General features: G+C 43.2%; 1 protein-coding gene across 1 annotated transcript; it reads left to right on the top strand.

Annotated features, from left to right (window-relative positions):
* The first annotated feature begins 1284 nt into the window (after positions 1 to 1284).
* Positions 1285 to 25164, top strand: Fh (fumarate hydratase). Its single transcript, XM_075989212.1, has 10 exons — positions 1285 to 1448; positions 6580 to 6714; positions 8012 to 8122; positions 11388 to 11564; positions 14000 to 14182; positions 16539 to 16704; positions 18359 to 18562; positions 20131 to 20258; positions 22217 to 22370; positions 24819 to 25164. Exons 1-10 carry the CDS (start codon positions 1326 to 1328, stop codon positions 24959 to 24961), a joined length of 1524 nt encoding a protein of 507 aa, XP_075845327.1. The 5' UTR covers positions 1285 to 1325; the 3' UTR covers positions 24962 to 25164.
* The last annotated feature ends 672 nt before the right edge of the window (positions 25165 to 25836 follow it).

The raw sequence follows: 25836 nt of genomic DNA, 5'->3' as shown, positions 1-25836 counted from the left end.
TATATACCTAGCTGCTGCACAGGCAGGTGGGAAATTACCACACCAAAGATGGAGTAAACAATGCCCTACAGCTAATCACCAGGCAGGGCAGAGGGAGCACAGGAACAAACAGAATGCTTTAGCTGGCTGACCAGAAACTGTCCTCAAGATGAACCCCAGGAACAAGGGTTGGCCCCAGGCCCTACAGTCCTGTATCCCAGATTGGCCTCAAATTTACTGGGTAGCCAAGAGTGGTGGCCCCAAACTACTGTACTTCCTACCCTCATTCTGAAGGGTTGGGATTACAGTTCAATGCTACCATGCAGGTTCCTGGCAGGCTCACTGCGAAGCCTGGGCTGTCCTTGAATTCAACACCTTCCTACAGTGGCTTCTAGAATGCTTGGATTATAAATTAGAGCCACCATACCCCGAACAACTTTCTCCTTAAACTGCCTTCTGGTTCTGCAATAGAAAGCTAAAAGAAGAGATTAAAAATGGTTAAAATGATGGCTCAGATGCAATTTTCTATCACTTGTCATCATTAAATCAATATGCTTAGCCTGAAAGTGTATACATTATTAACCAACAACCAAGAAGAAAAATCCTATAGACTGTGAACACATTAAAAAACTTTATTAGAGCACATGTTAAAAGACAGAGGAAAATTGCCAGCCAGTGGTGGTGCAAACCTTTAATCCCAGCAGTAGGGAGGCAGAGGTAGGTGGATCTCTGTAAGTTCGAGACCACCCGGGTTTACAAGAGCTAGTGCCAGAGCAGGCTCCAAAGCTACAAAGAGAAACCTTGTCTCTAAAAGAAAAAAAGAAAAAAAAAAAAGAAAAGAAAATCGACAGCCTCCGAAATGACAGTAAAAAGCAACCTTAAGTGGTGGGACAACGAATAACTACTCCCTTGTCTAAAGTTCGCGGCACTTTCTAAAACTTCTAGGAAGGCGGGATTTGAAAGAAAGAGATCCACATCATGGGTGGTTGCACGATAAATAATAACTTGGTATTACATTCTTTCCAAGCTACTTCTCGGACCCAGTGCCACCGGCGACCCCAGCTAGAAAAGCCGCCTCCTAGCAGCCACACAGAAAGCACCGCTAAAGACGGGCGCTCTCGCCGCATCTCTTTCCCATCATTCCTTCCTCACTAGTTTCCCATAAACCTGAGGACTTCAACCAGTCCAGGGAAGTCAACCCACCTCCTCTGCTGTTATTGGCCATCCATTTCTAGTCCCGCCCCAAAAACTGAGCCTCGGCGTTTGATTGGATATGAGTAGCCTGGCGCTGACGTCACAAGGGGGCGTGGCTCAGACTCAGCTTGCCACCCACGTACTGGAGCACCATGTACCGCGCACTCCGACTCCTTGCACGCTCGCGTCACCTCCTGCGGGCCCCGTCCGCCGGTGCTGCCATCTCTGGGGAAGCAGGCACCCTCCCGCGGTGTGCCCCGAACGTCGCCCGAATGGTGAGCGAGTATCTCTGGCTGGGCCTCTCCGGGGTGACCTTCAGGTCAGCGTGGCTCGGGTGTCCCCGTGGGCCGGGCCTGGGCTCAGTGCCCGCGCGCTCACTTAACCTTCCGCCCCGGGCGCCGCCTCCAGCCCGGTGTGGGGCTGCGGGCACCGTGGAGGGACGCGCTGCTCTCTGGCAGGATGGGCGTCTGGGCAGACCTGCCCCAAGCCTGAGTTTGCAGAGGCCCGAGGCCCTGGGCCCATTTGGGACCGTGCGTGCAAGGGGGAGGATGCTGGGTTGCTGGGGACGGATTAGGATGCAGGAGGCAGGAAGTGCGGGGCCGGAGGAGGGCACAGGGAAAGGGGCAACCCCCTTCTTGCCCAGGTAAGCAGTCCCTCGCTGGTCGGACACAAGCAGAGTGCTCTGCTAGGCTAGGGACCCCCACAACTCTGGGTTCTTGCAAGGTCCTCTCCTTTCAGACACTCAAGGTGGATGAAGCCGGTGTTTCTTCTGAACGGCTTTTCTTCTTACGAATTTGACTATTTAGCTTGTGAGATTGCACGTGCTTTCTCTTAAAAACTTTTGTAAAACTCTGAAGTCCATAAATACGAACATATGAACGAACATAAAACCTCGGAAGCAGGCCTGTGAGATTGGGTAGGGCTAAACTAGCCGAATCAGCATTTTGTCAGAAAGAGAGCAAAGCAAGTTAAGAGCCAAGTCCAAAGTGTGACGTGCTTCATTAAGTTGCGTTTACAGTCCTTTAGAAAGTGTTAAATATGAACGTGTATTGTTCGGAAAAGCTTGAGAAGTGAATAGTGAGGAAGACATTCCTGGGGTTCCGGGTGCTCTCAGCAGTGTGAGGTGATTTCAAATCCTACTGCGGCTTTCGGGCAGGTTGTCTTTGTGCTTGTTTCCATATGGAAAATTGAGATAATTACAGAGGCTCAGCAAGATTGAACTTGGGAAAACTCTATGTGGTATTGTGCTCCTTAAATACACCTCTAGTGTACTTGAAAGGGCCAAGATTTTTATTGGGACTTCAAGAAACTTGAATGACAGCACTGTCCGGAAAGCAACCAAGCCTGGGGCTTGGGGAGATGGCTCCAGTAAAGAACACAAGACAGGAATTTGACTCTGAGTACCTGTGTCAGGTGGCTCATACCCGCATGTAACAATAACTCCAGCGGATGTGCAACACACACTTACGGCCTTGACATATGCATGTGCACACACATATACACGCTTGCACATTCACGTGTGTACACACAATAACATAAATCATGAACAGAAACTGCAAAGTCCAGGCTGTTTAGAGTTCCTGGAATTTTACTCTGGTGGGTTTTTTGACTTGTTTTGTTTTTTGTTTTTGTTTGTTTGTTTTCAAAACAGGGTTTCTCTGTAGCTTTGGAGCCTGTCCTGGAACTCTCTCTTGTAGACCAGGCTGGTCTCAAACACACAGATCTACCTGCCTCTGCCTCCCAAATGCTGGGATTAAAGGTGTGCGCCACCCCCACACGGCTCTTCCTGCCTCTCCTTCCTAAATGCTGGGATTAAAGGTGTGTGGCCACCACGGCCCCGGCTTGCTCTGGTGGCTTTCATGCATTTAAAAATCTCTTAAGGGAGGGTCTTTCTCTCTCTCTCCCTCTCTCTCTCTCTCCCTCTCCCTCTCTCTCTCCCTCCCTCCCTCCCTCTCTCCCTCCCTCTTTCTTTTCTCTTTCTTTCTTTCTTTCTTTCTTTCTTTCTTTCTTTCTTTCTTTCTTTCTTAAATTTTGGTGAGGGGAACAGGAAAGTGGAGAATACTGTGGCAGATGTAAAAATGTGGCACTCCCTTGCTCTTAGGGTTGTAATGCCAGAAAATAGAATAAAGAGAGTTTTCTTTTCCCATAGTTCAAGGACATTCCTTGACCTTTAACCTCTTGTTATTTCCAACAAATCTGTTGATTTTGTTAAAAGTTGTTCTCTAGTGTTGAGAAATTCACATAACTCTGGAAGCCCTGAATTAGCTGTTATTGAAAAGAGCACCCCGAAGTTCACCTAGTGTTGAGAAATTCACATACCCTGGAATCTCTGAATTGCCTGTTACTGAAAAGAGCACCCTAAAGTTCACCTAGTGTTGAGAAATTCACATAACCCTGGAGGCTCTGAGGTGCATCACGTGGAGGTGGAGAGATGACACATTGCTGGCCTCCTTTCTGTTGGGTCCTTGTAAAGAAGACAGTCCATGTATGCTTAGAAGTTAAAGGCTGTTGGCAAAGATTAGATAAGCAGGGGGCTGCAGAAATGACTTGGGGTCAGAGTTCTTGCTGTGCAGCTTCAGAAGGTGGGATTCACATTTCATGATACATTTCACATATAGCATGATAGGGCAGGTGGCCGCAGGCGCTTGAAGTAACTGGTCACACTGGGTATGCAGTCAGCAAGCAGAGAGAGGTGGGGGGAATGCTGGCACTCAGCTGCCTTTATCTCTTTTAAAAATACTTTATATTTTATTTTTTAAATTAAAATGTAACTGCACAATTTTCCACTTCCCTTGCCTCTCTCCCAATTTCTCCCATGTACCAGCCCCCTTGTTCCATCTTAAAGTCATGGCCTCTTTTTCTGTAGTGGTGTGTGTGTGTGTGTGTGTGTGTGTGTATGTATGTGTATGTGTGCCTTAGTTACTTTTCTGTTGTGATAAAACACCATGGCGAAAGCAGCTTAGAGAAGAAAGGGTATAATTTGGAAGCAGAAAGAGCAAACTTAAAAGTTCCCCAGTGACACACTTCCTCCATCAAGGCCACACCTCCTGAACCTCCCCACACAAGGCCATCATCTGGGGACCAAACATTCAAATGCCCAAGAATGAGAATATGGGGGGCATTTTATTCCAACCACCATAATCTGTAAACGCCTAAACACACAAATACAAGCATCACAGTGTAGTGTTGCTTATGTGTGTTTGATTTCAGGGCTGAGCACTGGGTGTTGAATGTCCACTCCAGTGCATAGCATGGTGCCACCCACACAGTAGTGCTGCACCCTGCTGAGATAGGTCCGTCCCATCTCAGTTGCCCCAGTCCAGATGATCCTCCCAGGCAGGCCCAAAGGCTTGCCCTACTGGAGATAGTAGATCCTAACTGTCACACCTGAGGATAAGGGTAGGAAGTAGCTTTTGGAAGAGTTTGTTATGTGTTAAGATGCTGAAGTGTTTGCTTTTGTTACACATACATTGGGTATGTTCTTAAAGGCCAAGACACGATGTTCTGAAGTGTCTGCTGAGACAGTTCACTTTTTAGCACTGTAATTTTAAAATGTGGGTATCAGAATCCTAGGCTGTGCCTCCATCTCTTCCTCTCTCCATTTGTGGTGCTGCTGCTTGGACCTGTGGTTTCCTGCATGCTAGGCAAGTGCTCAGCTATTAAGTTTCCCCTCTAAGGAATTAAATTCAATTTGAATTAATTTTCTTTTTTGAGATTTAAGGCTAAAGAACATGAATCTGTAAACAGGCGGAGCTTTTGTCCTGACTGCCCAGTCCCAAATAATCACACAAAAACTTATATTAATTACAAAATATTTAGCCTATGGCTCAAAATTATTATTAACTATTGTTTACTATTTAAATTAACCTATTTCTGTTAATCTATATTTTGCCACATAGCTTATACCTTTACCTGTCCTCTAGCATTTTTGCTTCCCCGGTGGCTGGCTCATCTTTGACTCCACTCTGTTTGTGTGACTCTTTCTAGTCTTAGAAGAAAACCACGAATTAACTTTTCCTTGTCAGTTGACTGTATGCTAAAGCAGTTACTTAAGGATTAAAAAAAAACCAAAACATCTAATTATCTTTAGTTATAATCAAGGAGCATTTGTGTGTGTGTGCATGCCTGCATGCATGTATGCACACTTTCTTGTGCACAGATCAGGCACCGTCCATTGCGCTCCACCATGTCTCTTAAGCAAAGATGTCTTGGGCTGAAGGGTTGGTTAAGCCTATAAAGGCTAAGTTAACAACCAAAAATTCAAAAAGGGTATCTCACTGAACCTGTATTTGTGTTAGACTGGCGGTCCAGTGGGCTTCAAGGGTGTCTGTCATCTGTTGTCCCTGGGCTGATCTGACAGGCACGTCTGCCACTCCAGGTTTTTATGTGGATGTGGGCATCTGGGTTCATGTCCTTTCACTTACCCATGCCCTTAGCCCTACATATGCATGTATTAAAGTTCTCAGTGTCACCCTGAAGTCTCTGCGACGAGTACTTTGTGTAAATGTAAGGTTTTTATTGTTTGTAGATTTTAAAGGTTTATAAAATATTTCTGGGGGGGGATGATTTAATTATATTTTAACTAAAACAACCTCCCCCCAATAAAGGTAGAGATCTCTTAATATTTCAGTAATATTCTGCTAAGATTATTCAGGTATTAAAAATTTATCATTTACTGTTCAATATTGCATACGTTTTATATTAAAATTTCAGTATAAATTATTTGTTAAGCAGTTGCAATTTTTTTTATTAGTTTAAGTTGATGCATTTGATAGAATCCCAGCTTCTCCACAAACAGGGGCCTTGGGTCCCTGCTCTTACTCTGTGTGACTCTTTACCTTCACGGTGTGGGCTCCTAAGTCATAGGAGACGTGCAGGTTCCTTAGCTTTCCTCAGATTCTGAAAGGCTGGCTTGTTGAAGGTGACGACACAGATGTTAAGAAGTGGTCGTCTGCCTGTCGGACCAGGCCATTCCAGTTCTGCCGTCACTACTGTCTCAGGCATAGTGACTGTTACGCCAATTTCAAATTTACCTTTGCTTAAGTAAATTTAAAAATCTCAAAGTGTTCTTATACTTTTCAAGTTTCCAGTAAAATAAACTAAATGAGGTCTGAATTGGTCAAATCTTGACTAGTAATAGGCATACTTTTTTTTTTGTATTTTGAAGACTTTGTGTGCTAGCAATATGTTAGTTATATAAATTTTCCTTAATACCTGAATTTATAAATGTGGGTGTCAAAATATTTTTAAGGAAAACTGAATAGTGAGGAAAAGAGTAGCAAGATGGAATTTTATGTTTCGAGATACTTACTACAATTTTTTTCTCCTCACAACTGATCAGATTTTGTTTGCTTTGATCCTGGATTTTTTTTTCAAGCTAAACTAATGTCTTATCCTTGTCTTTAGGCAAGCCAAAATTCCTTCCGTATAGAATATGACACCTTTGGTGAACTGAAGGTCCCAACTGATAAGTATTATGGTGCCCAGACTGTGAGATCTACAATGAACTTTAAGATTGGAGGTGCAACAGAACGGATGCCGGTAAGAAGCTTTGTGGAGATGTTGACTTAGAACTAGGCTATAGTCACATGATTCATTATTTTGTAATATTTTATAAATTTAAAGTGTAAAATTATGAGAAAACTAGCTTTCTACATAGTAGTAAGTTCTCATTCATTAATATCCAAGAGCCTATGAAAGTTGTAGAACGCTATTACTTTCCTGAGGCGTTAAATACTTCGGATTTTTAGCTGTTACCACTAAATGATTTGCTGTGTTAGGGTTCTCTGAAGGAATAGAAGGGGTATGTGTATATGTGTGAGATTTATCAGACTGCTTTTCAGGCTATGCTCCAGGTAGTCCCAGATAGCGCTGATGGAAAGGCCAAGGATCTGATAGTTTTTCATTCACAGCTCTGGACGTCTCAGCTGCTGGGTCCCAGGGCGTTTCTGGAGAGCCACTGGACTTCAGTCTGTGCTGGACAGCTGGAGAAGTCGATGCTAGTAACCAGTGAAGGGACATCTCAGCATCAGGGCAGACGAGTTTGCCAGAAAACGAGAGAGCCAGAGCAGACAGGTGAAAAGCAAAGCTTCCTTCCTCCATGTTGTTTTACATGGTCTGCTCCTAGAAGGTGTGGTGCAGATTTCAGGGTAGGTCTTCTGACCTCAGGTCATCCACCAAGAAAATCCTCCACAGTATGCCCGCTACTTAGGCTTGAGGTGATTCCGGATGTTATCAAGTTGATAACCAAGGTGGACAATTTAAAGTTTTATTTATTTATTTATTTATTTTTGACGGGTAGGGGCGCATCAGTATTTCAGTTGGTAAGTGTTTTTATTTCAGTTCTAAATTCTCTTTGTTTTCCTCACTGTGTAGCCCAGACTGGCCTAAAATTCATGATTTTCCCTCCTGGCCTTTCCTATGTTAATATTCCAGGCACACACCAGCCATGCCCAGTCCTTTTGTGATTGTTTAGAATGATGACGCAGCATCTGTTGGAGGAAATGATTGAATGCTAGTGATCTCAATACATACTATGTAAAATAAACACATCCTTTACAATACACATCCATGAAGCACTGTTATTATTGGCATTATCTTTATATGAACATTTCTGAGTGTATGTGTGTTTTGGTTATAGGTGTGTGTGTGTTTGTATGTGTCTGTACACAAGCCTCTAGATTTTGTTCTGTTGGCTCATTACACTTAGGTAATTTCCTCTGTTTTTCAAACTTTTGAGGGTCACAGTTTTGATACTATTTTTGCGGCTGCATAAAATAACAAATTTTCATGGTTATCTAAAATTGAAAATTTAAGGTATTTTTATGATTTCTTTTAGATCCCAGTCATTAAAGCTTTTGGCATCCTGAAGCGAGCTGCTGCTGAAGTGAACCAGGATTACGGTCTTGATCCAAAGATTGCTAGTGCAATAATGAAGGCAGCAGACGAGGTAGGAGGCGGTGACTGTGTTTACACAATGTCATCAAAGTCTCGGGGTCTCTGAAATCCTGGGTTAATGAATTTCAGGCTAGGGTGGCAGCATTATTCAGTGAAGATTTAATACAGTGCTGAAAACATTTTGCAATGACATCTCTGGGCATTTTTATATCTTACTAAGTCTCTTTGTTGACTTAGATAGTTTTAAGGGAAAAAAATTAAGGTTCTGAGGAGATGGCTCAGTGGTTAAGAGCACTGACTGCTCTTCCAGAGGACCCACGTTCAATTCCCAGCATCCACATGACAGCTCACAACCATCTGTAATTCCAGTTTCAGGGGATCCAATACCCTCACACAGACATACATGCAGGCAAAACACCAGTGCACATAAGATATCAATACATAAATGGGAAAAATTATAAGGATGATTTGAACTTTAGGTTTTTATTTTATGAATAAATGATTCCTTTTTAAGCTAATTGATCATTTGGTTGTACCTGTCAAGAATGTAATCTCCTTAAGCCCTGCCTTGAAGTGTTCAGAGGCGAGTTGAAACATTGAGTTTACAGTGTTGCTTTACAGTGTTTATGATGAAGGAAAGGAAGACTTTGTTACAGCAGCTATGCATGCAATGTAGCTACCTTGGTTACATCATTAGTAATAGAAATTAGTTCTTAAAGAGTGGCATAGAATGAGCCTAAGCTTTGACAGAGGAACATTCTTTAAACATCTTAGAATGTTAATTTTGATGAGAAAAAGGAAATTGATAGAAAATGTGTGTTTTCCTATACTTCCCACCCCCACCCCACCTTGGGTAGTATAATGTTGTAACAGGAGCAGAGGGCTACTTCCCCGGCCGCCCACACAGCTAGCTTTACCCGAAATAATTACACGGAAACTGTATTCTTTTAAACACCGCTTGGCCCATTATATCTAGCCTTTTCTCGGCTAACTCTCACACCTGGACTAACCCATTTCTTATAATCTGTGTAGCCCACGAGCTGGTTTACCAGGAATGATCTTAACCTGCGTCTGCTTAGAGTGGGAGAATCATGGCGACTCACTGACTCAGCTTCTTTCTCCCAGCATTCTGTTCTGTTTACTCCTCCCACCTATGTTTTAACCTATGAGGGCCAGCCAAGCAGTTTCTTTATTTTTTAACCAATGACCTTCCTCCATCAGTATAATCCACAGATGCTCAAGTTCCTTTTGTTAGATATGTGATAAAGCCTGCGCACTCCCTGCTTTGTGTTTTGTTTCCAGGTTTCTTGTAATAGCAAGACTGTAAATGCTGTGGAAGAGTTGTTGACTCTGTTTCCAGCAGTAAGATGCACAAGCTTAGTACGCTGCAGCATTTAGAAAGTTTTCAGAGAACATTTTCATCCCGTGAAGGTGGAGCCCACAGTTCCTGAGGGCCTTCCTAAACACATGCCATTGCAGGGGAGCAGGAAGCAGGCTCTGACGAGGAGGTGGACTAGTGGTGGATCTGTGATGGGGTTCCCCTTTCCTTTGTTCTCACAGTTCTCTAGACAGATGACTGGTGATGTTCATAGACCTGGAAAAGGAACCCGTTATCCAGGTTAATGGAGCTCTCAAATACATGCTGATCTTCTGTCATTTTATAGTAAAGTTAAATATTCATTATTTTAGGACGCCCACAGTTTAAAAGCTATCACATAAATTGAGAATTTGAAAATCTCACAGGACCAGTGAGGTGGCTTAGTGTGTAAAGATTCCTGCTACACAAGTCCCAGACCTGTTTGATTCCCAAAACCTATGTAAAGGTGGTGAGCTCTTAACTCCACAGAGTTGTCCCCTGACTTCCACACAAACACTGTGGCATACCTGTGCGCACAGACTGTGTACACACAAAATAAATTATAAAATTCAAAGAGAAATCTGACAGAAATTGGGGCAGATCTGGACAGTGCTTCACATATGCCAGTTGCTACTCACTGGACGTGTGTACCATGAGGTAGCTCTTAGTAAACTCACATTTCTGAGCCCTGGTTCTTTATGCTGGCTGTGGCAATAACTTCTGTTGGATGTGCCTGCTGAGCAAAAGCAGTAAGTGTGTCTGAAGATATCATAGCAGCCTCACAGGTGGTCCTTCACTGCAGCAGGCGGCCTCACAGGTGGTCCTCCACTGCAGCAGGCGGCCTCACAGGTGGTCCTCCACTGCAGCAGGCGGCCTCACAGGTGGTCCTCCACTGCAGCAGAGAGCCTCACAGGTGGTCCTCCACTGCAGCAGGCGGCCTCACAGGTGGTCCTCCACTGCAGCAGGCGGCCTCACAGGTGGTCCTCCACTGCAGCAGGCGGCCTCACAGGTGGTCCTCCACTGCAGCAGGCGGCCTCACAGGTGGTCCTCCACTGCAGCAGAGAGCCTCACAGGTGGTCCTCCACTGCAGCAGGCGGCCTCACAGGTGGTCCTCCACTGCAGCAGGCGGCCTCACAGGTGGTCCTCCACTGCAGCAGGCGGCCTCACAGGTGGTCCTCCACTGCAGCAGGCGGCCTCACAGGTGGTCCTCCACTGCAGCAGGCGGCCTCACAGGTGGTCCTCCACTGCAGCAGGCGGCCTCACAGGTGGTCCTCCACTGCAGCAGGCGGCCTCACAGGTGGTCCTCCACTGCAGCAGGCGGCCTCACAGGTGGTCCTCCACTGCAGCAGGCGGCCTCACAGGTGGTCCTCCACTGCAGCAGGCGGCCTCACAGGTGGTCCTTCACTGCAGCAGGCGGCCTCACAGGTGGTCCTTCACTGCAGCAGGCGGCCTCACAGGTGGTCCTCCACTGCAGCAGGCGGCCTCACAGGTGGTCCTCCACTGCAGCAGGCGGCCTCACAGGTGGTCCTTCACTGCAGCAGGCGGCCTCACAGGTGGTCCTTCACTGCAGCAGGCGGTCTCACAGGTGGTCCTCCATTGTAGCAGGCGGCCTCACAGGTGGTCCTCCACTGCAGCAGGCAGCCCAGGGAACAAGCTAATGGCTTTCATTCAGTTTGTGTCTGAAGCCAATGAGTTGTCATCATTCAGAATATATAAAGTTTGGTGTTTCAAAGTGGCTGTAATTAGAATAAGTGATGCAACAGATATTTAAGATTGTGCCACGGCTGCCTTAAACTGTCTTGAAATCATTAGCAAGCCACTTAGCATATAAAACAATGACATCTTTAAAATAGTTCTGTAAGCAGAGCTTTCCTTCATAATGGTTCTTTTAAATAGCTTAATTAATACCCAGTATTCCTTATTTTAAGAAGACTCACTGTTAATGCTTTCTTCCCTGCAGGTAGCTGAAGGTAAACTGAATGACCACTTTCCTCTGGTGGTGTGGCAGACTGGGTCAGGAACCCAGACAAACATGAATGTAAATGAAGTCATTAGCAACAGAGCAATTGAAATGTTAGGAGGTGAACTTGGCAGCAAGAAGCCTGTGCACCCCAACGATCATGTTAATAAGAGCCAGGTGGGTGCATGTCCTCTGTTCCTTCAGGACAAATGGAGAAGCGCATGGGAGATGTGTATGGAGATGTGCTTGTAAGGCTAGCGTGTACTTTTTTATCAAGGAGAGTCGTCCAGCTTGTGTTCTTTACTAGAGAAAACTTTTAAGTTCACTTCTTCCAGCATAAAACAATAATCGTTAGGACATCTAGGTTTAGTGTATGTATACATTTTGTTGTTTCATTTATTTAGAACAGGTTTTTTTTTTGTTATTGTTGTTGTTTGTTTATTGGTTTCTTTGTGTAACAGTTCTGGCTGTCCTGGAACTCACTGTGTAGACTAGGCTGGCCCCGAGCTCTACTGGAACTAAGAAGTTGCTCTGGGCACAGTACTCTTAAACAGACTTCTTTCTGGGTTTCCCCAATTTTCTGCCGAGTTTTCACTATGAAGTTCAGGGTTCTCCAAGGGAGGACAGGTTGTGGAGATGTAGTCTGTAAGAGTAGCGGTGCCTTCACTTGGTGTGTAGCCAGAGGCTGTGAGTTCTTAGGGGGACTGTCCCAGAAGTGAAGGACCCTTCACACTGCGACCTGTCGAGTACTCGACTGCAGCCTGACTTGCTGCGGTGATGTCACACTTTAGCACTGGTTACATCATGTTTGTTTCCATGTCGCCTTTGTCCCTGTTTGCCCCCATTCCTGGCATTATACTGGAGTGTCGGCTTAGAGGAGAGGTGGAGGAGATCTGTGGATATGTCTTAGATTCCCTGGGAAGTCATCAGAGAGACCCTGAGACTGTGGAAATAATCTCCTCTTTGTCAGTGCATCTTACCCAGGGACTACATCTGTGTTAGTGTGTTGTTTTGTTTCATGGTGTTTTTCTAGTTGTCTGTGGTGCTGGGGAGGGAATCCAAGGCCTCAGCAATGTTCTGCCACTAAGCCCACTGCTAGGTGGCCTAATAATGATTTTTAGTTTTCCTTCTTTTTATATTTATTAATGGAAATTTTTCTGTAAGGTTTTGTTCTTCCATTTTTTATTTATTCAGTCGTGTTTAGCACTAAATTCACAGTGGCTTGCTATTCCTTTGTTTATAACCCTATATTTTGTTATTTATATAAATTATTAAGATTGCCTGAGTTTGGGGGTCCCTGTTCATTTGGCTTTTGGGTCCTTAAGGCATGCTACTGTCTTTTTCTCTGAACCCACACCCTTATGTGTTGCCATGGTAAGATATCTAAGCACACTGTAAGATGTCCAAGCCTATTATCATATATTTTCCCTGCTCCAGCCCATGGAAACAGTTGTTGTTTTGTTTTTGCTTTTTTTAAGAAGCTGGGACCTGGGTGGTAGGTGTAAATGTGTTCTTAAGTGTCAAAGGCAAAACTCTAGCCAGGTGGTGACAGTGCCTTTCTTTAATCCCAGCTCTGGTGAGATAGAGGCAGGCGGATCTCTTGTTTGAGTCCAGTCTGTTTTACAGAGCGAGCTCTAAGACAGCCAGGGCTACTCAGAGAAACCTTGTCTTGAAAAACCAAAAAAAGCCAGGCGGTGATGGTGCATGCTTTTAATCCCAGCACTCAGAAGGCTGAGTCAGGTGGATCTCTGTGAGTGTGAGGCCAGCTGGTCTACAGAGTTAGTTCCAGGACAGCTAGGGCTGCACAGAGAAACCCCTTTCAAACCCACCCCCTCCAAAATAAAGCTTTTATATAGTTCGTTTTAAAGGTGCTTTTAAAACTCAGTATTACTTTTAAGTGTGGTTTTATTAAGTTTAATTTGTAGTCTGAAGTCTGCTCCAGAATGGTGTAAGGATGAAGCAGCGGGTGCCCGCGCATTGCTGGATTTCTGGTTAGATTAGGTGGCGGGTGCATGAGTGGTCGTTGGACTGTTCTCTGAGCTTTCCAAGTGCTTCCATGGTTGCCATAAGAAGCAATTGAAATATGTGAATAGTAAATGAGTGTTTTTAAAACGCAGCGTACCTTAAAAGTACAAGGACAGCTGTGTGTTGTGTGCTGTGTGCACACCTGCTTGTCAGTTTTACAAGTTCTAAATATTTTCCAGGTCACATTATCTCCTTGTCAGCTTGGCTTTCTGCCTCACAGAATATTTTTCAAGTTTACTAAGTAAATGTTTTATAAAAGAATGGCTGCATTCTAGAATACATTCTAGGACCTTCAAATGCTTGTTAACTCCTATGTCTACTGTGCTTTATTAGGGAGCACTTGTATAGTGGACTTAGCATGCTCAGTTATAGTAAATATTATGTCCAGTGCACTTGTATGTGGGTCAGTCCTGAGTATGTTCCTTATTGGGAGCCTGGTTGCTTTTCATTTCATCAACTGACCTATTAGTTGCCACGTGAACACTATTGTGTATTCTGGGTTTTGAATAGTCACCTAGTTGGTTTTGAGGTTCTCTTTCCTTACCTCCAAGTTAACATCTTCTGTTTCTTTTGAAACTTCTCCACAGAGCTCGAATGACACCTTTCCCACAGCAATGCACATTGCCGCTGCGGTGGAAGTTCACGAGGTCCTGCTACCAGGACTGCAGAAGCTGCATGATGCGCTCAGTGCGAAATCCAAAGAGTTTGCGCAGGTCATCAAAATTGGGCGGACTCACACGCAGGACGCTGTCCCCCTCACTCTTGGGCAGGTACAGGAGTTTGATTCATTTGTTCAGTTTATGGGTTGATACAAACTGTCAGTGTTTTCCCTCAAAATTACCTTTAAAGGCCAAGTTTATAACAACAAAGGTCAGTGATTGATTTTCTGAATTAACCATTTGACAACTTTTAATAGTGCCCACATGAGATCAGACCATGGTGGCAGTGAACTGGACTCAGCTCGACTGCTGGGTTCAAGTTTTGCTTTGCTGTAGACCAGTTATACAACTGTAGGGAAGTCATTTAGTTTCTCTGAGCCTCAGTTTCCAGGGTTATAAAGAGAATGCATGGCTGAGAGGCTGTAGTGGTTGATTGAGAGTGTTTAGAACATCTCAGGTGCATAGCCATCATCATCATCTTCATCACTCTTTCGTCACGATCGCGTCATCTGTCTCATCCTAAATCAAGAGGTTATTTAACTAAAGCAGATTTTTTTTTTTAAAGTAATTAAGAAAGGCTGATCTTACCCTTGACAATTATTTTCACTACATTGGAAGAGAGATTACTGTTCGGGAGAGTAGAAGTTATTTTTCTGTTTCTGCATCAGCAGCTGAAGGGAGATCTAATAATGTCCATTGCAAAGAAACAAAAAGAAACTCATGCAACAGTTTTGTCTCAACTCACACTCCAGTTTGGGAGGTAGAGTCTGTAGTTTATGTATCAACTGATAGTTACCGAGTAATAGTTTGATAAAAATTGTGTGAGGGTGGGAACTTGATTGCTGCTCATTTGGACGGACTCTCGGTTGCTCTATGGCAAATAATAAATAAAATATTATTTAGCACAATTTTTATAGAAGGAATGAGGAACGTTTCTAAGGCTTAGCTAAAGACAAATGAAGAGATGAAACTGAACCCACTAGATTAAATTACCTCTTGGTATTTTCTTTATATCATGATCCTAATTCTATGTGTAATTTCTAAGGAGGAGCAATATGTGCACTTCAGTCTGTTTCCCTGGTTTCTAATTTTCACTTTTCTTTTGGTATGTTTTATGTTGAAAACTGCTGTGCTGAAAATCAGTTTGAGCCACAGCTTAGTCTCTTGAGTGACATCATCACACTATTTATTATGACAGCAATTTTCTTTTTCTTTTTTTAATTTATGAGAAACATGTATATTGTTTTGATTGGAATTGTCTTGAGTTTTTACAATTTTCAAAATCCATTCTCTGATGTGTGTCTGTCACTTGGAGATGGGGGGAGATGCAGAGATGGGAAGAGAACAAGAAAAAGTGTTTCATGAATTAGGTCCACCTTTGGAAATGTTTTTATTAGAGAGTTATGAAACGCTGTCTTAATTAGGTTTCTATTGCTGTGACGAAACACCATGACCTTGACAACTCTTATAAAGGAAAACAGGTGGCTTACGGTTTCAGAAGTTTAGTTCATTACCAACATGGTGGGACATGGCGGCATGCAGTCAAACATGGTGCTGGAGCAGGAGCCGAGAGTGGAGAAGGAGCTGCATCTTGATCCTGCAGGCAGCGGGAAGTGGTCTGAGACACTGAGCATGGCGTGAGCCTGCCTCCACAGTGACACACTTCCTCCAGCAAGGCCACACCTACTCTAGAACCACATCTCCTAGTAGTGCCATTCCCTGTGAGCCTGCGTGGGCCAATCACATTCAGACTACCACAAACCTTAATGAAGAGTATTTAGGTTTTCAGTATTTTTAGTTCGGAGAAAAGATTTAGGTTTTAGTTTATCTGAATATCTTGGTTTATACAGATACGCTCCATTATAAAATACAAAGGGCATAAGGCTTTGTCTTTGCATAGTTATTAATGGTTCACAATATTCAAAACACGATAGAATGATGATTGGTTTAAAGTGTTGTAGCGTGGGAAGCCTTGTGACACTGGTGGCAGAATTACAGGGCACAGTGAAGCTGTGAACCTGCCCACTGTGGCCGCCTCAGGATGCTGAATTGCTTCACTCTTGGGCCCCTGTGAAGGAGCCCTTGGGTTCCCTCTTAGGACTTCAAGCTGGAGCTGTATAGAAAATATTTCCATTCTCTTTTTTCTTTGAAGAATATTTGGTATTGGGTGGGTAGCAGTAGAGCCGCAGTTTAATGTAGTGGAACTGTTCTCTTTTAAAGGTTTATTTCATGGGCTGTTTTCTTGACTGTTAAAACATTAAGTTATAAACAAACTAAATTGCATGTTTTTAATTGCAATGTTCTGCCTTGTGGATTTGTATCCCTTCCTCCTTTCTCTTACTTCATCATGTGAATGAATTAACACTGAGTAGCATATAATTTAATATTCTGAAGTTCCTGTTTAACACCATTAGAGTAAGTGAACGCTGTTAGGAAGTTTGCTCTTACTGTGATTTTTCTTTGTCAGGAATTCAGTGGTTATGTTCAACAAGTCCAGTATGCGATAGCAAGAATAAAAGCCGCCATGCCAAGAATCTATGAACTCGCTGCTGGAGGCACTGCTGTCGGGACGGGTTTAAACACCAGGATTGGCTTCGCAGAAAAGGTGGCTGCAAAAGTGGCTGCGCTCACAGGTGGGGCCACATGCATTGCCTCTCGTGGTCTTTGTGCCAGCTTATGCATCGCATAGATGTTTCCAGGCTGAATTCTGAAATTCAGGAGTAACATGTTCCCATTAAACGTGATAGAGGCTTCCATGTCAGAGTAAACTTTACGTGACAGCTGTGTTTGCTGTCTGGTGGTGGGCAGACCTTTCCCTTCTCAGCTGTTTTAGGTACGGTTTTCAAAGAAAGTAGAAACAGTTGACTGTTGAGAAACTTATAAGATGATAACTCATGTAAACTTAATAATTTTATGTCACACTGTTATTTCTTTGCCTTAACATCTTTAAGTGCTGTCTTCCCACTAGTACGTACTATAATCTGAATAATAACCACTGTTACTATTGTTATTAGAACCAACTTGTCATGTCCAGAAAGCAGATAAAGATGCAGATGTTACCAGAAGGGTAGGGTAGTAATAGCTATATAATACATATGACAGGCTCATAGGATTTCTTTGTCCTGAAACTTACTCTGTAGATCACGTTGGCCCAGGCTGCCCTTGAACACATAGAGATCCACCTGCCTCTGCCTCCCGAATACTGGGATTAAAGGCGTGTACTACCACTGTCTGGCTAGGCATGTAAATTTTTAAAATTTCATAAGTGTATGCAATGTATCTTGACCATATTTAGCACCCATCTCCCAACTTCCCAAATATGTCTCCCTCCCAACTTCAAGTCCCCACCCTCTCCCTCTGCATATATCCCTAATTTCAGTTTGTGTTGCCCATATATGCATGGATATGGAGTTATCCACTAGGATATGGGCCGCCCACTAGCAGCCATCCTTCAAGGAAAAGTGACTCCCTCCCCTCCAGCAGCCACCAACTGCAGTAGCTCCTCAGATGTGGGGAAGTAGGGAGCGTTCATGTAGGAACTTTTAACCGGCTTGATCTTGTGAGATACCCATAGCTGATGTGTGTTCCTGTATTCAGGTTCCATGCCATGTGCAGAGGGCAGTATTTCACAGCGCTCCTCCCTCCTCCCAGCTCTTCATTCTTCCTGCCGTTTCTTCTGAGATGTCTTTGAACCTGGGGTAGGGGTGGTATAGACGAGCCTTCTGTGACTGAGCACACATTTGCTTATCCTCCAGCTGAGGTTTTCAAAATCATGTTTTAATGGAAAGAAACTCTGTTAGGATTTAGAGTACACAGACTCTTTGCTTGTGGGATAGAAGGACTGAGTAAAACTGTAGCTTATTTGTGCTCCCTAGTCTCTTGAGCAGAAGAGACTGGAGTAGACAGAGAAATTTAAACCATTATCTGAGATCAGAGTGTGAACAAAAAGCAGAGTGAATTCCACAGTTCTCATCCTTATGAGAATACTCTGGCCTTGTTCACATATGCTTGTTAAAGAGTTGCATTAAGTCTTTTGGGGTGTCTTAAAGGAGTATTGACACAGCTTGACTGCAGCATTTTCCTCAACTCAAAATTGACATTTATTTGTTATTGATTTCTAGATGTTTATAGTCCTAGGACTCAAACTCAGCACCTTGCACATACTAGGCAGGCATTGTCACTGAATCGTACGTCCAGCCCTCTGTTCTAATTTGCTTTGTGTCTACTAGACTTTGTTTAGCTGGGTTGTGCTTGGCAGGCATCTTTACTCTTCTTTCTTTCCTGCAGGCTTGCCTTTTGTCACGGCCCCAAATAAGTTCGAAGCTCTGGCTGCTCACGATGCTCTGGTGGAGCTCAGTGGAGCCATGAACACGACCGCCTGCAGCCTGATGAAGATAGCCAATGATATCCGCTTCCTGGGTTCCGGTCCTCGGTCAGGTCTAGGGGAGCTTATCTTGCCTGAAAATGAACCAGGGAGCAGCATCATGCCAGGTGAGCACTTAGCCGATAAGTTTCTGGAGCTGGAATTGACTAGATCCTAGGGACTCGTAACACAGAACATGCCTTTCCACTGCCATCCCTGAAGCGATGGGGATGCGTGAGGAGCACTTGTTCCACAGTGTCCGTGTGGATCAGAGCTTTCAGGACCATCACTTACAAGTCAGGAACATGACATGAGTTAGTGGCATGTTGAGGTTCTCAGACTGGAGCCTGCATAGTTGTATTCTTCAGTCTGAAGCCAAGAGAATGACAGAGTACAACAATCAGCTTGGATAAATATGAGCCCCCCTCTAAAGTCCTCATGTCATGTTTTGCCTCTGGTTCTGGCCTGATCCATAGAAGTGACAGACATTGGAATCTGGGAGGTGAGCATAGTTGGGAGAACAGACATTTAAGGGAATGACTAATGAGTTGTCTTTATTTGGAAAAATAGCTTGATATTGGGCTCCTACCCATTCAGCATTTTACTGGTGACGTAAGGTAGAGACAAGAAACACTTACTAATTATTTAGTTGATACCAAAAGTTGAGGTGGCAATATGTTGTAGCGTTTAATAGTTTACTATGTAGAAAATGCTTTCACTAGACTTTTAACTATGTATGTGTACATAGCCCAAAAGATCTCTGTTTGCAGTTGTGTTGAAAAATGGCATGTAGGTTTAGTTGATTGCAAGTTGAAAATAATTGTTAAAGAGAGAAATGGAACCAGATATGGTAATGCGTATGGTTGATCCTGGCACTTAGGAGGCTGAACCAGGAAGATTAGATAGAGTTCAAGGACAACCTGAGCTACAAACAATATTTCAGGACTGCCTGGGCAACTGAAGCAAAAACCTGTTTGCAAAATAAAAAACAGATGGCAGAACATCACAGACAGGGAGGGGGCAATCCTTCCGTGTATTCTCATGCTGGCTAGAAGAATCTGCTGTGTGCGCCTTGGATCTGGGCTTGTTAAAGGAGTGCTGCTGGGCTCGAGCCCTGGGGACTAGAGTTCCAGCCTAGCATCGCCCCTTCTCTTGTGAACCCCTTATTTATTGGAGTCGCCAGCTCTTTTCTTGGCTGCCACTCTCTTGGAGGGTGGAGTCTATGTCTTTCTAATTGTATATTTCGTGCCTGGTTGCCTAAATGCCTGTGTGGGAACAAAAGCCATAAAGAAGGGAAGCCATGTGTAGATGGAGTTTTTCTTGAGTGATCTCTGGCTATACGTCCCCCTTTCTTTGCTATTTTTGTGTGCCTGTGATATTGGGGGTTGGACCTAGGGCCTCCTCATGTTAGGCAAGCATTCTGTCTTTAAGATGTATCCCTAGAATTCTTTATATGCTTTGAGTCAAGATCTTCCTAAGTTGCATAGTCTGGCCTTGACTCAGGTAGTCCTTGAATGAAGAATCTTCCTGCCTTAGACTCCTGATTGGCTAGAATTGCAGTCTGTACCTCAATTTTGTTTTCTTTTATGTTTTTATTTAATAATGTTACATTTCTTTCTTTGATATAAAAACAGTCTTAAGTGATATGGGAAACCATGAGCCTATTTGATGAGACTCTGCACTGATTTTCTCAAAGGAAAGGTGAACCCTACTCAGTGTGAAGCAATGACCATGGTTGCTGCCCAAGTCATGGGGAATCATGTGGCTGTTACTGTCGGAGGCAGCAATGGACATTTTGAGTTGAATGTTTTTAAACCAATGATGGTAAGCTTTCAATTTGATTTTTAGCAGTTTCTAATTGAAGACTAATTGCCAGTACTCTTGTCCTCCTGAAGGTTTCTGGAACTTCCACACTAGGTAATTGTGTGATGTCTGTAGAGTACCGATGTGCTACTGGAATAGTCTGGGTTTCTGGAGTAGGAGAGGGGTTTCTTTATCCCCTCCCAACATGGATGCCAGTAGCTGGAAATCAGTTGAGGTCTGCTCAGCTTATAAAGTATGCCTCCCGTACAGCCCTGTCTCCTTCTCAGACTGCTGCTTTGTGGCTTCTTCCTTCAGGGTTGGGTGGAAGAGACTGGCCCATTGCCAATCTTGGATGGTTTAATCATTTTGGTCCAGCCTCAAGCCTTTCACGTAGCTCGCATTGTTCCTCATTGTCAGTGACCTTTTCCTTCTAATGGACATCCCCCATTCTCAGGATGACATGTTGACCATCTCTCCTTTTTTCAGCACTTTTTCTGCCCCCAAAAAAGTCTTTCTTTAATTTCCTTTTGCCTTTTCCTTGTACCTTAGAAACTAATTGTGCACCAAACTTCTCTTTTTCCCTTATCACTCCAAATATGGAACAAGCTGGTATCATCGTGTATGCAGATTGCTGAGCTTCAGTCGGCCCTTTGTACACTGCTGACTCTGAAATACACTAGAGGCTTATTTCTTACAGGCTTGTGGTATAAAGTCCAATTGATGAGCATATGCAAATGGATATTAGTGTGTTCATTTAGGTTTCACTTTGGATCACACAATTTTAGGTGTTCACAATAAGCAATAAGCATAATGAGCTTTATGTTTTTTGCCTTCATGGCATGCATATTCTGTCAGGATTGGCAAACAAAAGACAGGCCAAAATGAACTTCAGATCTATATGCTTTTGCATCAGGGCCATATTTCCAACAGTTAATAACAGCTGCCTGACATATACAGATGTATAACAACTGTTTATTGTTAGATTTATAATCATTTACTATGTCTTAAAAGTAATGCCATCCTATTTCTTCTTTGTAAAAATGAACAAGAAAAAAAAACAGTTTGGTAAATACAGTTTTTCCATCGCATAGAGTAAAACTATTACATCAGCCTGAGAGACAGGGAGAACATTGGGGTAGACCTAGTTGAGAGAAAAAAAAGTTTTGCTTTAATTAGGAAATCAAGATAGTAGTTAAGTTACAGTTAAGTCATAAGAATCAAGCTTTAATGTCTAGCTTCTGTTAGCGTCCATTGGTGGAAGTATAGCTTCCAGATCTTACTGGGGTTTTAGACAGAGGTGTATATGGGAAGTGTTGCTCAAAAGAAACAGGCATAAACACCGTGTGATGTTACTTCAAAGTGATTCTGCAGTGTTTGTTTCATGAGGCATAAAACCAGAGAATCCATCCAGCATTTAGCAGCTGTCTCAGGCCTCTATACTTCTGCATCTCTTTCCCCTGCTTGGATGAGTCTTCATCATCTATGGCTGTCCACATCTGTGTCTGCTAGGAATCCTCCTGGATCGTGGATACAACACATCTCACCTGTTTTAAATGTTCACTGTGTAGCTATCAGTTATTGGTTATCTTGTGTTACTTATTCACCGTGAGCTGTCTTGTGTTAGTTATCTACCTTGGCTATCTCGCATTAGTTAACTCTCCATGGATACTCTTTTTATTCACCATGGGCTAGCCTGTGTTAGTCGCTGTGGGCTGTCTTGTGTTACTTAGCCATCATGGGTGTCTTGTCTTAGTTACTCAGACTTATTATGTCTTTTGTCATTTTTAGATTTGTAACTTCCTTTCTCACTTGTCTTCTTGGTTGTATACTGCAGAATTTGTAGAAGCGATGTATGGTTATTGAATTATGTATCCAGCATGGAACGTCAAATAATGCATGTCATTGGACAAAAGCAAAACAAAGTAAACTGAGGCTTAGAAATGATTCTCTTTCTTTCTTCCTCTCTGTGTCTCTGACAGATTAAGAATGTATTGCACTCAGCCAGGCTGCTGGGGGATGCTTCAGTGTCCTTCACAGAAAACTGTGTGGTGGGGATCCAGGCCAACACTGAGAGGATTAACAAGCTAATGAATGAGTCTTTAATGTTGGTGACAGCTCTTAATCCTCATATAGGTAAGTTTGGAGGATAATGCCATTTTAAAAACAGCATTTAAAAGTTAAAAACAAAAATCCTTAAATTTTAAAAAAATGTTGTGTGTGTATGTGTGTGTGTGCATGTACATGTACACCACGGTACATGTGTACATCAGGTTATTTTCTTTCTACTATGTTGGTTCTAGGGATGGAACTATGGTTAGCAGTCTTCACAGCAAGCACCTTTATGAACTAATTTGCTGGTCCCAGAAGTTTCAAGTGACTAGTTTTTTTGGACAGGGTTTTAGATATATGGCTTAGGATGGCTTTGAGTTCTTTTTAAAAAAAAAAAAAAAAAAACAGCCTTTTACCTCTCTCTCTCTCTCTCTCTCTCTCTCTCTCTCTCTCTCTCTCTCTCTCTCTCTCTGTGTGTGTGTGTGTGTGTGTCTGTCTGTGAGTCCATCTGTCCCATGGGATGCACATGGAGATGGGAGAAGAGCTTGCAGCAGTCCGCTCTCTCCTTCCACCACGTGCGGCTGTGGGATAGAAGTCAGGGCGCGTGTCTGGGCAGAGAGCACTTTTACACACCCAGCTCTCACACCAGCCCTCATTTCATATTAGTGCACTCGCGTGCTGGGTGTTGCTTGCAGTTGGGAAGCTTGTCTGTCAGATCTTCTGTTGGTAATGTCACTAGGTGGCACTGCCTGATTACCAACAGTGAACGAACGGATTCATTTGCGTTTTTCCTTTTCTAGATACTATGTAACACTTGGATTTTGTTTTATCCAATTCAGATATTTAATGTTACTAATTAAAAGTGAAAGGCAAAATATTTAATGTTTATAGGGAAAGGAGAGAAAATGGAATACTTTTTCTGAAATTAACCTTTGTGTTCCTAGTCTTTTCTAGATTGTAACTGTTTTTATACAGACTTAGATGGCAAGCTGACCACCACTGCCCAGCCCCTAAGATATTTGCTGTGGCTTCTGCAGGCTGAGGCAGACACAGCGCTACATTCCTGCTACCGAGCAGTTGACTTTGGTCTGTTTTTGAGTGATGTGGCATGATGTAGTTACACTTTAGCATGTTCTCTGATCCCGACCTTTGGGGCAGATCTTATTTGAGGTTTTCTAGTTGTGTAAAGTTGGTAAAATGGTGACTCATTTGAAACTGTTACACACCAGTATTCACCTGGAAATGTACAGAGTGACCCCAAAGGCTCCTGTGACAAGTGTTCCCTCCGATACTTCTAGGTTAGAGACACCGTCTAAGCAGGATGGCTGGGCACTTTCGTGGACTCTGTGAGGACAGAGCCACCCAAGGCAACCTCACTGGCTGAGTGAGTCCTGGTCCCCGGCTCTCAGGGGTCTTGAGACACAAGAGTCTGGTGGCTAATAGTGTTTTGTGTTGGTGAGCAGGGTGCTTATGTTTCAGTCCTTGCTCACACACAAAGCACAGAAGGAAGGATGAAGTCGAGCAGGCCCAGTTGTGGTTGCTTCCAGACATGTCACACTTTACCACCTGGCTGTCATTGCCCAGCAGGCTCCACCCTTTGGACACAGGTCTCTGACTTTTAAGCTTTATTTTTGTCTTTTCTCACTGACTTCATTGTCCTGGCTTCTGCCTTCTCTCTTTTTAAAACTGTCAATTTTTAAGGTCAGAACAATCTTGAGAACTTCCCGGTGGTAACCTTTATTTAAAAAGCAGATGACTGTGAAATAAGCCAATGCCAGTGATCCTTTGTTTGGTTTTTGAGGCAGGGGTTGCTGTGTAGCCAGGCTGAGACTCAGGGTCATCTCCTGGCTGAGAGTATTACAGTGCATTGGGTTGCCTGGGTTCTTTTGTCCAGATACATATTTCTGCTAAGATTTTCCCAGTTTTCTCCTTGTAATATCCAACCAGGGAATGACACCCTCTCAGTCTGGCTGCTCTGCCTCAACAAGGACCTAATTTCCCAGTTCTCCTCCAGAGACAGTCCTGACAGCTGCCCATTAAACAACTGTCTATTCTGCCGGCCTGCTACATTTAATGTTAGTGCTGCCTTATAAAGATAAGTATGGCCAGGCAGGGTGGGGCACACCTTTAGTCTCTGCACTCAGTAGACAGAGGCAGATGATCTCTAGGAGTTCCAGGCCAGCCTGGTCTACGAAGTGAATTCCAGGACAGCCTGGTCTACACAGAGAAACCCCAGTGGGATGGGGTGGGGGAGTAATTATGGGGCAGCATACCCAAATGTGGGTTTTTATACCATGGTGCTTTATTTTCAGTCTTTTATATTCTCTTTCGATTATTGGTCCACTTCAACATAGGAACAAATCTCGGATAAAATGAGGTGTGCTTAAGTCTATTTCCTAAGAAAATCCAGGCCATATTCTGTAGGAGACCTGACAGTTATTGGCATGGTCACTCTTACACACGAGGTCTGTGACATCTGTATCACTAACAATGATGGTTGTCTAACGTGTGTGCTGTGTGTCCTCCCCTCAGGGTATGACAAGGCAGCGAAGATTGCCAAGACCGCACACAAGAAAGGATCCACCTTAAAGGAAACGGCCATTGAGCTTGGCTACCTCACAGCGGAGCAGTTTGATGAGTGGGTGAAACCCAAGGACATGCTGGGCCCAAAGTGACTTAAATAAATTTATATTAAAATAAACGTATATGAAATTTTAAAAAACAAGACTGTTTATAAATGAAAATGAGGATCTTAAAAAGGAAATGTGTGGACCTGAGAGTCTGTAGCAGCAAATTGACAATTTGCATGAAGTTCCAGGGCCACAGTAAACTAAATAAGTGTAAGATTATTTCATAAAATAAAAAAATAATAAACTAATTTCATTGTGTGCTAAGTAACTTATGTAATAGAAACTGATATTTTGTGCATCTGTGTTTGTCACTTCATGAATTTTTAAAAATACTCATCAGTTTTTTAAAGACTTAGTTTATGGCTGGTAGTATTTTGATAAAGTTCCTTGATAGTAAAGTATTATTACTGATTCACAAATCATGTCTCTAACCAGCTTGAATTTACTGTGCTCTCAGCATAAGCTGGCCAAGCCCTTTTGAGTAAGCATGTATACATGTGTATTGTGTGCGTGTGTTAGTGTCAGGAAGGGGGATCAATTAAAAACTGGGACACCCAATTAAAAATTGGGTGAATCACATATGTAAATTATACCTCCATAAAGATGTTTAAAAAATGAAGAAAAAAAAACTGGGACATACACATGCTGTCGTACAGTTATAAAGACTGGTATGCTTGGGCCAAGCATCCCTTAATATTTGTTCTTGGGAAAGTAATTATACCACCAATTCCTCCGTGGCAGTTTAAAGTTATTGCTTATATAGAAACAGTAATTAAAACTAATTCTAAAACTGTTAAGGAAGATGGATGAATTTATTTATTTTATTTTTCTCGTGGTGCTGGAGGTGGGACCCAGATCCTTACACATGCTTGGACACTTTACCATTGAGTTCTAGCTCTATAGTCTTTTAGTTTTTTTAG

Source organism: Microtus pennsylvanicus, chromosome 10, assembly GCF_037038515.1.
Source record: "Microtus pennsylvanicus isolate mMicPen1 chromosome 10, mMicPen1.hap1, whole genome shotgun sequence".
NCBI classification, from domain to species: domain Eukaryota; kingdom Metazoa; phylum Chordata; class Mammalia; order Rodentia; family Cricetidae; genus Microtus; species Microtus pennsylvanicus.
This window is presented reverse-complemented; position numbering and strand designations above follow the sequence as displayed.

What these genes read in the sequence shown, in the direction of transcription:
- Fh (XM_075989212.1), top strand. Translation starts at nt 1,326, where the DNA reads ATGTACCGCGCACTCCGACTCCTTGCACGCTCGCGTCACCTCCTGCGG. An exon ending in AAAAGTGGCTGCGCTCACAG is followed by an intron (nt 16,705 to 18,358) that starts GTGGGGCCACAT and finishes TCTTTCCTGCAG; the next exon opens with GCTTGCCTTTTGTCACGGCC. An exon ending in AGGGAGCAGCATCATGCCAG is followed by an intron (nt 18,563 to 20,130) that starts GTGAGCACTTAG and finishes ATTTTCTCAAAG; the next exon opens with GAAAGGTGAACCCTACTCAG.